The sequence below is a fragment of the Gopherus flavomarginatus genome, chromosome 5 (genome assembly GCF_025201925.1).
Source record: "Gopherus flavomarginatus isolate rGopFla2 chromosome 5, rGopFla2.mat.asm, whole genome shotgun sequence".
NCBI classification, from domain to species: domain Eukaryota; kingdom Metazoa; phylum Chordata; order Testudines; family Testudinidae; genus Gopherus; species Gopherus flavomarginatus.
The window spans coordinates 7,871,130-7,882,848 of record NC_066621.1 but is presented as its reverse complement, the minus strand read 5'-3'; the positions used below and the strand labels follow the sequence as shown (position 1 = coordinate 7,882,848).

General features: G+C 42.8%; 1 protein-coding gene across 1 annotated transcript; it reads left to right on the top strand.

The window, feature by feature from the left end:
* The first annotated feature begins 9,267 nt into the window (after positions 1–9,267).
* Positions 9,268–11,515, top strand: LOC127051700 (uncharacterized). Its single transcript, XM_050954366.1, has 2 exons — positions 9,268–9,911; positions 10,944–11,515. The coding sequence occupies exons 1-2, from the start codon at positions 9,362–9,364 to the stop codon at positions 11,513–11,515; spliced, it is 1,122 nt and encodes a 373-aa protein (XP_050810323.1). The 5' UTR covers positions 9,268–9,361.
* Positions 11,516–11,719: the final 204 nt, after the last annotated feature.

Genomic DNA, 11,719 nt, shown 5'->3' with positions numbered 1-11,719 from the left:
GCGCAAATCCGGACTTGTGTGCATATGTATGTGCATGTATAAATCTGGTTTATCTGCATGCAGTCTCCAGTGCATGTACACTGAGCTGGGTATATGCAAAAGTGCACGTGCAGTTTGTCACATGCTCGTCTGAAAATTCAGCTTTGAGTAATTATTAAACATGGACAGAAACGAGCTTTTACATTGAGATCTGCTTATTTCTGTACACCAGCTTCTCCACATTGGTATGCCAATGTGTCTGACCTCTAGCCTTGAGGGACCACTTCTAGGTATCAAAAGGGAGGCAAGGTTTATTCCCTTTAATTTCTTGGCTTTTCTAATGAGACTAGTAACAAGGATTGTAGTTAGTGTTGGGTGTGGTGTTTATTACACTGTGGACTTTGATTGATTAGGAATTGGCATGAGACGACTAATTCAGTTTACAGAGGCCACATAGTAGCCAATGAAAAATAACACTTTTCAGTCACTCCTAACCTTGTCTAAATTTCAAATTAGTACTCAAAGGGTGAAAGACTCCATTCCCATTGCCTTTCCTTGACTTTTCTAGTCCTCAGTAACTATAGATGATGTTTTGAATTGAAAGTTTAATTTGGAAAGTGGTCCTGTATTTGATGCCTCGACAGGTGGTCTGGTGCTCACACCATTCCGTGTTGTATTTCTGCTGCATTACTTTGGTCCCTTTAGGCCTCAGTGAAGACTGCAAAGGTTCACTAACCTGCATCCACTCCACTGTGGGCTGTAATCTTTTCAGATCTCATGTGTAAAAAGAGTTGGACCTCATCATTATTTTGATTAAAGATTTCTAAGAAAAAGTAGGAGTGGTGGAACACACAACTTTTCTATACTAAAGTGCTATTTTATCTCCTACAGAACCTTTCTCTGCAGGTCTGGCTTTACTTCTCTCCTCACCAACCCTTTCATACAACCATTTCTGATTTATTGATGAATTTACTTTACATGTGTTGATTTCCTTTAAAAATTAAAGAATACTACATGCAATTATTACATTAATGAAATACTGAGAGTAAGGTTTTAACTGCAGAAAATTAGGAAGTCTAAACTTTGGTTTCCCACAGCACCCTTAACCCAACTCGTTGCATGTACAATATCATCTCAAAATTGTCTTTCATTACAAACTCCAGAATTCTGGGCAAGGTAGTGTGGTACACTGTGAAGCAAATAATACAGTATGGAAGTACATAGGAACCACAAATGTTTTCTGTAATCATAAAGGCACATGTAATATAATTCTAAAGTGAAAAGTCCTATTGTGACACATGCACAAGGGAATAGAATTAAGGATTCTGTGGAAATCATAATATTTTCTAATTGTGGTGCAATAAAACTGCAACCTCATATTAATGTTTATGCACTTAGAAGGAAAATACAAACAAAGTTGCTCTCCATAGTTATTTTTTTCTTGGCACAAGTTGCAAAGTTATCTGCCTCCTAAGGACAATGTGTTTTTATTATATAAAAAGGAACATCCTATGGATATGCTCAATGTCTTCAATATATTTTAAAATATTCTGAACTATTTCTGTAAGTACCTGGAATTTCACCATAAGAACGTGAATCAATGCATCACTTAGAAGTTGTTAATGTTCTCATTCTATCTCCATATTCCCAGTTCTCACACTGAACTTTATCAGCTCATTTCCTTTAATTTCCTGTTCTTCAGTTTGGACATGTGCTTTTGTGAGGGTTTACTGAACAGTTGTATATGTTGATGTTGGACTCTGCAAACCCACTGGCAGCTGCAGCTTGCTGATGGAACTGTTAATTTTGACAGTAAATGGATTGTTTTAAACAAATGTATCTCCAAGAAGTCTCAAGGCTGAGAGATGGGATGGTTTAGTGGCTTATCGTGACAGCTTTGCTGTCACAAGGCAATAAACAGAAATGTACACCTTTTTGGTAATCCACTTATGCTTAGGCCTGATCTACACTACGAGGTTAGGTCAAATTTAACCATGTTAGGTCGATTTTATAATGAATGCGCCTACACAACCAATCCCTTTCCACTGACCTAAAGGGCTCTTAAAATCAACTGCTGTACTCCTCCCCGATGAGGGGAATAGTGCTCAAATCGACCTTCGCGGGTCGAATTTGGAGTAGTGTAGATGCAGCGCTGTTCAATTCAATGGTATTGGCCTCTGGGAGCTATCCCAGAGTGCTCCAGTGTGACCACTCTGAACAGCACTTTCAACTCCGATGCACTAGCCAGATACACAGGAAAAGCACCAGGAACTTTTGAATTTCATTTCCTGTTTGATCAGCATGGTAAGCTTAGCAGGACAGGTGACCATGCAGTCCCAGAATTGCAAGCGGGCTCCAGCATGGAGCGAATGGGAGACACTGGACCTGATTTCAGTGTGGGGAGAAGAATCTGTGCAAGCAGAACTCCGATCCAGCAGAAGAAATGCTGATATATATTCCAAAATCGCACAGGGCATGGTGGAGAGAGGTTACACCAGGGATGCACAGCAGAGCCATCTGAAAATTAAAGAGCTCAGGCAAGCCTACCAAAAGACAAAGGAGGTAAATGGTCACTCCAGGTCAGGGCCCCAGACATGTCGCTTCTATGATCAGCTGCATGGCATTCTAGGAGGGGACCCTTTCAGTATCCCAACACTCTCTGTGGACACCTGCAAGGTGGCAGCCTCATGCAACATAGATGAGAATTTTGTTTAGGAGGAGGAGAATGTGCAGCAGGCAAGTGGAGAATTCATTCTCCCCAACAACCAGGAGCCAATACCCTCCCAGGATGTATTGTTCCCCGGCCCTGGAGGCAGAGAAGGCACCTCTGGTAAGTGCACATTTGTAACAATGTACTACAGGGGTTAAAAGCAATTGTGTTTAATGTTTGATTTGCCCTGAACAATTGGGCTGCATTCCTGGCCAGTACAACTAATGGAAAAGTCTGTTAATGTGTCTGGGGATGGAGTGGGAATCCTTCAGGGACATCTCCATGACCTCTCCTGGAGGTTTCTGGGGAGGGCTGCCTTATTTCATCCTCCAGGGTAGGAAATTTTACCACACCAAGTCAGTACCAAGTGGTCTGGAATCATTGCAGCACAAAGCATGGCAGCGAATGGTCCTGGGTTTTGGTTGCATTCATGCAACATTCGGTCTTTATCTTTCTGTGTCAGCCTCAAGAGAGTGATATCATTTATGGTCACCTGATTGAAATGGGGGAAGTTTTGTAAAGGAACAGTAATTCCTTCTGTTTGGTGATCCCCAACACATTAGATCCCAGGCATGCTGGGCTGTTTGCACTTGGCTAAAAGGATCATCCCAGAAAATAGCCATGTAGGGGAGGGAGGTGTGGGTGTGCTGCACATCCAGTCCAAAACCGCAGCCCCTCCTTTTGAATGGCAAACACAACCAGCATTGGTTGCTATGGGAAAGGACGGCGCTGCAGTTTGAAACCATTCCCATGTGTTATGAATGTGGAAGAAGTCAACCCTACATACCATTTGACTTACCATGGCTGCCTGCAAACCGAATTCTGTTGCCCAGCCATGTGTGATGTGTCATCATATTGGCAGGCGCTCAATATAAAAGGAAAAATATGACCTTGTATCTAAAACACGTTTTGTCTGCTGTGAATTGCTTGATTCACTGTGAAAGAGTCTCCCTTTTGTTCTCAGAAATGTCTCTTTTTAAAAGTCTACTTTCCCTTTCTCCCTCACTCCCACAGCTGCAAATGCTTCTATGCTCCCCACAACAACTCCATCCCTGAGGTTATCGCAGATTAGAAGGCGAAAAAAATGCACTCGTGATGACATGTTTTCAGAGTTTATGTAGTCCTCCCACACTGATAGGGCACAGCTGAATGCATGGAGGCATACAGTGGCAGAGGCCAGGAAAGCATTCAGTGAGCATGATTGGAACATGCAGGAGGGGATCTGAGGCTAATAGGGGAGCAAACGGACATGATGAGGTATCTGGTAGAACTGCAGGAAAGATAACTAGAGTTCAGACCACCCCTGCAGCCATTGTGTGACCGCCTGCCCTCATTGCCAAGTTCCATATCCTCCTCACTCAGATGCCCAAGAATGCAGGGAGAGAGGGGGAGAGGATAGAGGCTCCGGGCACCCTGCCACTCAACTCCAGGGGATGGCCCAAGCAACAGAAGGCTGTCATTCAAACAGCTTTGGGATTTGTAGTGTGGCTACAATAAACAATCTGGACTTGTCCTTCCCTCCTCACTCACCCCACCCCGTTATCAACCCTTTTGTACACCTGGTCTTCCTTTTACTAGTGAGCATTGTCAGTGAACTCAAGTTTTTTTAATAAATAAAGAATGAATGGATTCAGAACAATGGAGACTTTATTTCCTGTGCCAGCTGTGGTCAAAGGGGTGGTGGTGGGGATTGGCTTACAGGGAAGTACATTCACCAAAGGGGGCAGCTTTGCATCAAGGACAAGCACACACAACTGTCACACTGTAGCCTGGTCAGTCATGAAACTGTTTTTCAAAGCCTCTCTGATGCACAGTGTGCCTCAGTATCCTCTTATAATTGCCCTGGTGTCTGTCAGTTCAAAATTGGCCACCAGGTGATCTACCTCAACCTCCCACCCCGCCATAAATGTCTCCCCATTACTCTCACAGATATTATGGAGCACACAGCAAGCAACAATAACAATGGGAATATTGGTTGTGCTGAGGTCTAACCTAGTCAGCAAACTGCGCCAGTGCCCTTTTAAACGTCCACAGGAACGTATTATAACTGTTTCCTTAGAAGGAATCTATGGCATGTATTTTTTGTAGTCCACCTATTTATTTAGATATTTCCTTACCAAATCCACTGATGAATACAATTTGTTTCTGGAGGTTACCACTCTTCAGACATATCTGTGGCACTAATTCTTATACTTAACAACCAGTAAGACTTGCACAGTCTTTAAAAAGCTACATTAAAATTCTGGACACCAAACAGTTTAATTACAGCAAAGACGCCTATCAGCATGGTAGCGTTTTAACAGAAGCCCAGCTGGCAGCACATTTTAAAAGTAAGAAACGTGGTGGAGTTTTTCCCTTCCATTTTTTTATATTTTTTGTATTTTGTGGATGTACATGAACGTGAGCCACAGCTGCAATGTATCCATTGAAATAACTTTGTTCAATGTGGCACATATTACATGGAATATAGTGCAAAGTCCACATTAAATTCCTGCATTGAAGATGTCAGCACATCACAGCTTTACTAAGTGTCTGCAATATTGTGCTGCCATTTTCAGCTATCACATGTAAGTCGAATATCCAGATCACTTAGCTTTGTTAACTGGTTAGGTGAAAATGTTAAACCCTAAATAAACTAACAATTTCATATCAGTGAAAATGCCCCAAACTCTACCCTGGATCTAACTGTCAGAAAGAGAATTAACCACCAGCTCACGGGCCTAATTGTGCAAAGTGCTCTTTGGAAGCTGAGGATGCTCAGCACCTTTTCAGAGTCACTCAGAATCTTGCAGATTTAGGCCTTTAAGGCCCAGTTTTCCTTTTATTGAAGCTGCTAGCATAATTCCAATTGACTTCATAGTGGGTGGCAGATTCAAGCCCCAATTCTCCAGCAAGCCAATTACACCAGTTTACAAGCCCTAAACAGCTGAGTTCTGTGTACTCACCAATGTTTTATGTGACTGTAGGTGATGGTGGGCTTAAAATGACCTGTTATTAGCATTTAATTTTCCACATTGAACAATTTCTTTGGGTCTTTTGCTCTGACAAGGATTTAATTCCCTCTTTAGTGACACTTCTAAGCAGTGCCCTCTGTTAATCATTTACAAAAGTTATGACCATCTGATTTAGTTGTTTCTATTTTTCCTCTGATTATTCAGTAAACATTACATGACAGGCCTGTCCGATCTTTTCTAGTGTGCCAAAACCCCTCCTGTTAACTACTCTTTCACTGCCTGCTTGTTTCTGCTGAGGGAAGTAACATATGTTTTAAATATAATGCAACAGTTACCTTGAGAAAAATCAAAAATAGCAGAACAGTACCAGAGAAAGGTTCAGATAAAAGCTGAGTTCCTGGAATCATGGATAAAGCTACAATTTTGTCATGGTTATTATTAGTAAAAGTTGTGCATAGATTAGGCAATAAACAAAAAATCACAAAGCAGTGACCTGTCCCTGACTTTTACTAAAAACATCCCTGACAAAATGGGGAGGGAGGAGGGTTGAGCACCCTGCCCCCCCCCACCTCAGTGGCTTGGAATTGCAGGGACCCTGGTGTCTGGGAGGGGTCCCCCTGCTGCCCTGCGGGGCTGGAGCCCCTGCCGCCTGTGATGGCAGGGAACCTGTGGTGGAACCCTTGCCAGCAGCGGAGGCTGGGGAGCTGTGGTCCCACCCACTGCCTGCGGCTGCTGAGCTGCTCTGGTGTCTGCCAGTAGTGGCAGCTAAGCAGCTGCAGGGGGGACCCCTGCCGACAGCAGTTGGGCAGCTCATGGGTTGCCACTGATGACAGTGGCCAGTCAGTTGCAGGGGGTCCCACAGAGGCTGGGCTGCTTGTGGGGTCTCCAATGTCATGGAGATTCCTGGAAGTCACAGATTCCATGACCTCCGTGACACAATCTTAGCCTTAATCATGGAATAGGAAGGGGGGCAAAATTCAAATAAAGTTGGGAACAGAATTAATTAGATTCTACCTCTCTAGGAGGCTGCTTGTAATATCATACAAAGAGACTGAAACAATTTTTTTACAAATTTTGCCACTGGTTGCAGAGACAATCCATCATTTTATAATGTAAATCTCAAGCACGTGGTGAAGGTCATTTCAGATGTCTGACCCTTTCACTTTTTTTAATTTTCCTTCCGTTAATTGAGTGTAGGTGGTAATCACAGACGTGCCAAAAAATCCCTGATGGGACAACATAATAATTTGGTGATAGCATACAAATGTCAGGTTTCAGCAAATTAATCCCAGGATAGACACCCGGATGTGTGTATACCAAATAATCTAAACTAAAAAATAACACTTTAATCTGCATAACGATGACTTAGTAACAGATGCCAGATAAATCCTCCTTTAACCCCAGGACAAACAATCAGTGTCTATTACACAGAAAACTGAAAAATGCTAAAGACGTTGAATATTTCTAAATCAGTGCTCTAACTTATTTTTATAATCATAATCACACATTACAAAATACTAGATATTCCTTTGAAATACTGATATAGTTCAGGACAGAAACAAAGAAGCAAACAAACTCAGGAACAAGCAACTTTGGATACCGTGAGAGCAAGCTGGTAAGGTTGGTGAGCCTGATGGTGCTTAACCCCTTGCAGGATTAGTGCCTCAATGAGTCAATCCATAATGTTCTCAGTATTTTATTCAGATGCTGTTTCAGGCAAAAGAGAAGGAAATGGTCTGAACAATATTACACATGTGGATGTTGCAAAGATACCAAATTAAGATGTAGATACTTGGTACTGGACTGTAGGTCACTGGTATTTTTTAAATCTCCTTTTTTTACTATGGGTGAAATTCCCTCTGTGCAAAGGCCCGACATAAGGCCTGTGTGCTGTTTAATTCTTCATTCAACCCTCAGAATAAGGCTGAATTTCTGCAGAGAGAGAACTTTCTCCCTGTGTACGCTATTCACTTGCATTTTGTTTTCTACAGTATAATGAATAGTCTATGCTGTCTGTGCATCCATATCCCACTTCTAGGAACTCTCTTCTCAAATTCACAAATTTCAAAGTACAAATTGTTTTCCATGGAAAGGAAATGATGTTTGTAATTATTGCACTGAGCTCACCTGGGATCTGTGGGTTATTTGCTTCATTCCAACCTACTACAATTAATTTAAATTGCTTATTCACAACAAGAATTTTCTTTTAGAAACCTACAAGCACCAGTAAAGTCTTCCATTAAAAATATGGTTGCCTTCATTTCAGGGTATGCATTTCCATAACATGGCAAAATGTCTATTGCAAAATGGTAGGTTATAAAGGCTTGCATAATGAGAAATAAAAATGTTCTTTCTACAAAAACTAAACTGCAGCATAATAGGCCACCTTTTGATGGCCTTTCAACTTCTGATGGACAGTTAATATGTTAGGGCATCTCCTATTAGTAAATAATTCCCATAGTGATGCCCCTGAAGAGAAAGATAAGGTACACTGACAACCCATTGAAAAACTAGAACAAAATGGGATTTCTATCAAGTACCTTAGCAACTCCTGAAATCAATGATCTGCTTCAGCATTTATCCTCAGGTTGTGTCACTTTTAAACATTATTGCTCATTTATTTTATTGGTTCTCAATTTTAAGCTGAATGTCATATGATGCATACTGTCTATACGCTCAAGGAATTAATTTCGGATAAATATTTCTAATAAACACTCTCTGCAGAAAGAAAAAGCAGGAGACCCAAATTTTAACTGCAATGGGATATTATTAGAAACACAAAAAGGAAACTGAATACATTAATTAAAATACCAGACAAAACCATAGCAAAAATTTCCCAGGCCAAAACTCCCAGGAGACATGGACTTAAACTCAACCCAGTCCTTATAGAATTCATACTCAGACCTACAAAATTAATGATAACTTAATGTCCCCAAAAGATGACTTTCTACCCATGACAATTAATAACATTTTGCATTTATATAGTACAAAGTGATTTACACACAGACTTACTAAATAAAAATTAGTTCTGTTGATTTCAGTCTATGTATCTTATGACAATTTACATCAGTCAAAGATCTGCCCCTTAAGAGGCATATTTGCTACACTGATGACTGATTTTCATATCACTAATCTGGGATTTTTTGTTTTATTTTATTTAAGTTTTTCCCTTTGAGGGATTCTTTTAAAATCTTTTGCATCACAGAATTTAGGAGCTTACTCTTTCTGTGTTCTGTTCTTCTGGCAAAGTGTGTGAGCTCTGCAAAATTAATAGCTCCAGAATTTTTCTTTTCCCTTTTCTCCCTTTAATGGAGAACATTGTACTCTTAGGCCTGGTCTACACTACGCTTTTATACCGATTTTAGCAGCGTTAAACCGATTTAACGCTGCACCAGTCCATACAAAGAGGCCCTTTATATCGATATAAAGGGCTCTTTAAACCGGTTTCTGTACTCCTCCCCGACGAGAGGAGTAGTGCTGAAATCGGTATTACCATATCAGATTAGGGTTAGTGTGGCTGCAAATCGACGGTATTGGCCTCCGGGCAGTATCCCACAGTGCACCGTTGTGACCGCTCTGGACAGCAATCTGAACTCGGAGGCACTGGCCAGGTAGACAGGAAAAGCCCAGCTAACTTTTGAATTTTATTTCCTGTTTGGCCAGCGTGGAGAGTTCACCAGCACAGGTGACCACGCAGAGCTCATCAGCACAGGTAACAATGCAGTCTCCTGAGAATCAAAAAAGAGCTCCAGCATGGACCGCACGGGAGGTACTGGATCTGATCGCTATATGGGGAGAGGATTCTGTGCTAACAGAACTCCATTCCAAAAGACGAAATGAAAAAACATTTGAAAAAATTTCCAAGGCTATGATGGAGAAAGGCCACACCAGGGACTCAGTGCAGTGCAGAGTGAAAGGTAAGGAGCTCAGGCAAGCCTACCAGAAAACCAAAGAAGCAAATGGAAGGTCCGGGGCAGGGCCGAAAACATGCTGCTTCTATGCTGAGCTGCATGCAATTCTAGGGGGGTCCGCCACCACTACCCCACCCCTGTCCTTGGATTCCGAGGTAGGGGTGGTAATCTCAGCCATGGCTGAGGATTCTGCGGACGGGGAAGATGAGGAGGAGGAAGAGGAGGACGAGTTTGCAGAGAGCACACAGCACTCCGTTCTCCCCAACAGCCAGGAGCTTTTTCTCACCCAAATGGAATTACCCTCCCAGCCCTCCCAAGCAAGTAGCCCAGACAATGAAGCCATGGAAGTGACCTCTGGTGAGTGTACCTTTGTAAATATAAAACATGGTTTAAAAGCAAGCGTTTTTTAATGATTGATTTGCCCTGAGGACTTGGGATGCATTCGCGGCCAGTACAGTTAATGGAAAAATTTGTTAACATGTCTGGGGATGGAGCGGAAATCCTCCAGGGACATCTCCATGAAACTCTCCTGGAGGTACTCCAAAAACCTTTGCAGAAGGTTTCTGGATAAGGCAGCCTTATTCCTTCCACCATGGTAGGACACTTGACCACGCCATGCATGTAGCAAGTAATCTGGTATCATTGCATGACAAAGCCTAGCTGCGTATGGTCCCGGTGATTGCTGGCATTCAAGCAACATCCGTTCTTTATCTTACTGTGTTATCCTCAGGAGAGTGATATCGTTCATGGTAACCTGGTTGAAATTCAGGAATTTAATTAAGGGGACAGAGATGGCCATTCCTACTGACCTGTTTGCCTGTTGCTTAAAAGAAATCCTTCCTTGCAGGTAGCCAAGTGCGGGGAGGGGAGGGGGGGGTAATGGTGCTGAGCTTTTTCGCGTTTGGCTAGCAGGGATCTTCCCTGCTACCAGCCACGCGGTGGTGGTGGAGGGAAGGAGGGTGATTAGTAGTGATCTTCCATGATACCTGCCACGCGGTGGGGGGAGGGATAAAGCGATTATCCCAGAGAATTGGATGGGGGGGTGGTTTCTGCTGCTGCATGTTAACAGGAAAGAAGCATCACTGAACGGGCTTTGCTTGGTATTTGGGAAAGGAGGGCACTGTGTATATGAAGGCTGCAGAAGCCGAAAGACAAAGACTTACCATGACTGCATGCAAGCTGAATTCTGCTGCCTGGACCTGCATCTGTGAGATCTCTAACACCAGAGCCGCAGGCACTCAATATTAAGATGCAAAATGCGACCTTGTAGTGAATTCACATGTGCTATGTAACGTGAATAGTGTTGTTCACTGTGAAAGAGTATAACCATTGTTCTGTAAAATGTATCTTTTTAAATGCTTCTCTCCCTTTTTTACCTCCCTTGTGCAGCTGCAAATTTTTCAAGCCTCCCTACTCCATCCCGAAGGCTATTTCAGATAAGGCGGAGGAAAAAAAAGACACGAGACGAAATGTTCTTGGAAATCATGGAAGTAACCCGCAATGAAAGAGCTCATCTGAATGAGTGGAAGGACGTGGTATCAAATTACAGGAAAGATGCCAGTGAACGTGAGGAGAAGAGAGACGCTCGAGATAAGAGGTGGCGGCAGGAAGATCAATGGTGGCGGGATGCAACGCTGGAGCTGCTGCGTGATCAAACTGACATCCTCCGACGTCTGTTGGAGCTTCAGGAAGAGCAGCAGGGTCACAGAGTGCCGCTGCAGCCCCTGTGTAACCACCCTCACCACTCACCATGTTCCATGTCTTCCTCACCCAGACGTGTAAGAACGCGTGGGGGAAGGCTTTGTGCACCTGCCCACTCCACCCCTGTGGACAGCCCAACCAAAAGGCTGCCATTACTTTGCAATATTTTTAGTGGCCTTTTCCTTCCCTCCTATCCTCCTCCCAAACCACACCCGGGATACCTTGTCAGTTCTCTCCCTCTTTTTATAATGACTTTTTAATAAAGAATACATGATTTTTAAACAATAGTGACTTTATTTCCTTAAGCAAGCTGTAATCGAAGGGTGAGGGTGGGTTGCTTACAGGGAATGAGTCAATCAAGAGGGAGGTTCATCAAGGGGAAAAAAACACAACAGTCACACCGTACCCTGCCCATGATGAAACTCGTTTTCAAAGCTTCTCTGATGCGCACCGCTTCATGGTGT

Excerpts from the sequence above, each read along its gene's own strand:
- LOC127051700 (XM_050954366.1), top strand. The coding sequence starts at position 9,362 with ATGCAGTCTCCTGAGAATCAAAAAAGAGCTCCAGCATGGACCGCACGG. Across the intron at positions 9,912-10,943 it reads AGCCATGGAAGTGACCTCTG|CTGCAAATTTTTCAAGCCTC; the intron begins GTGAGTGTACCT and ends TCCCTTGTGCAG.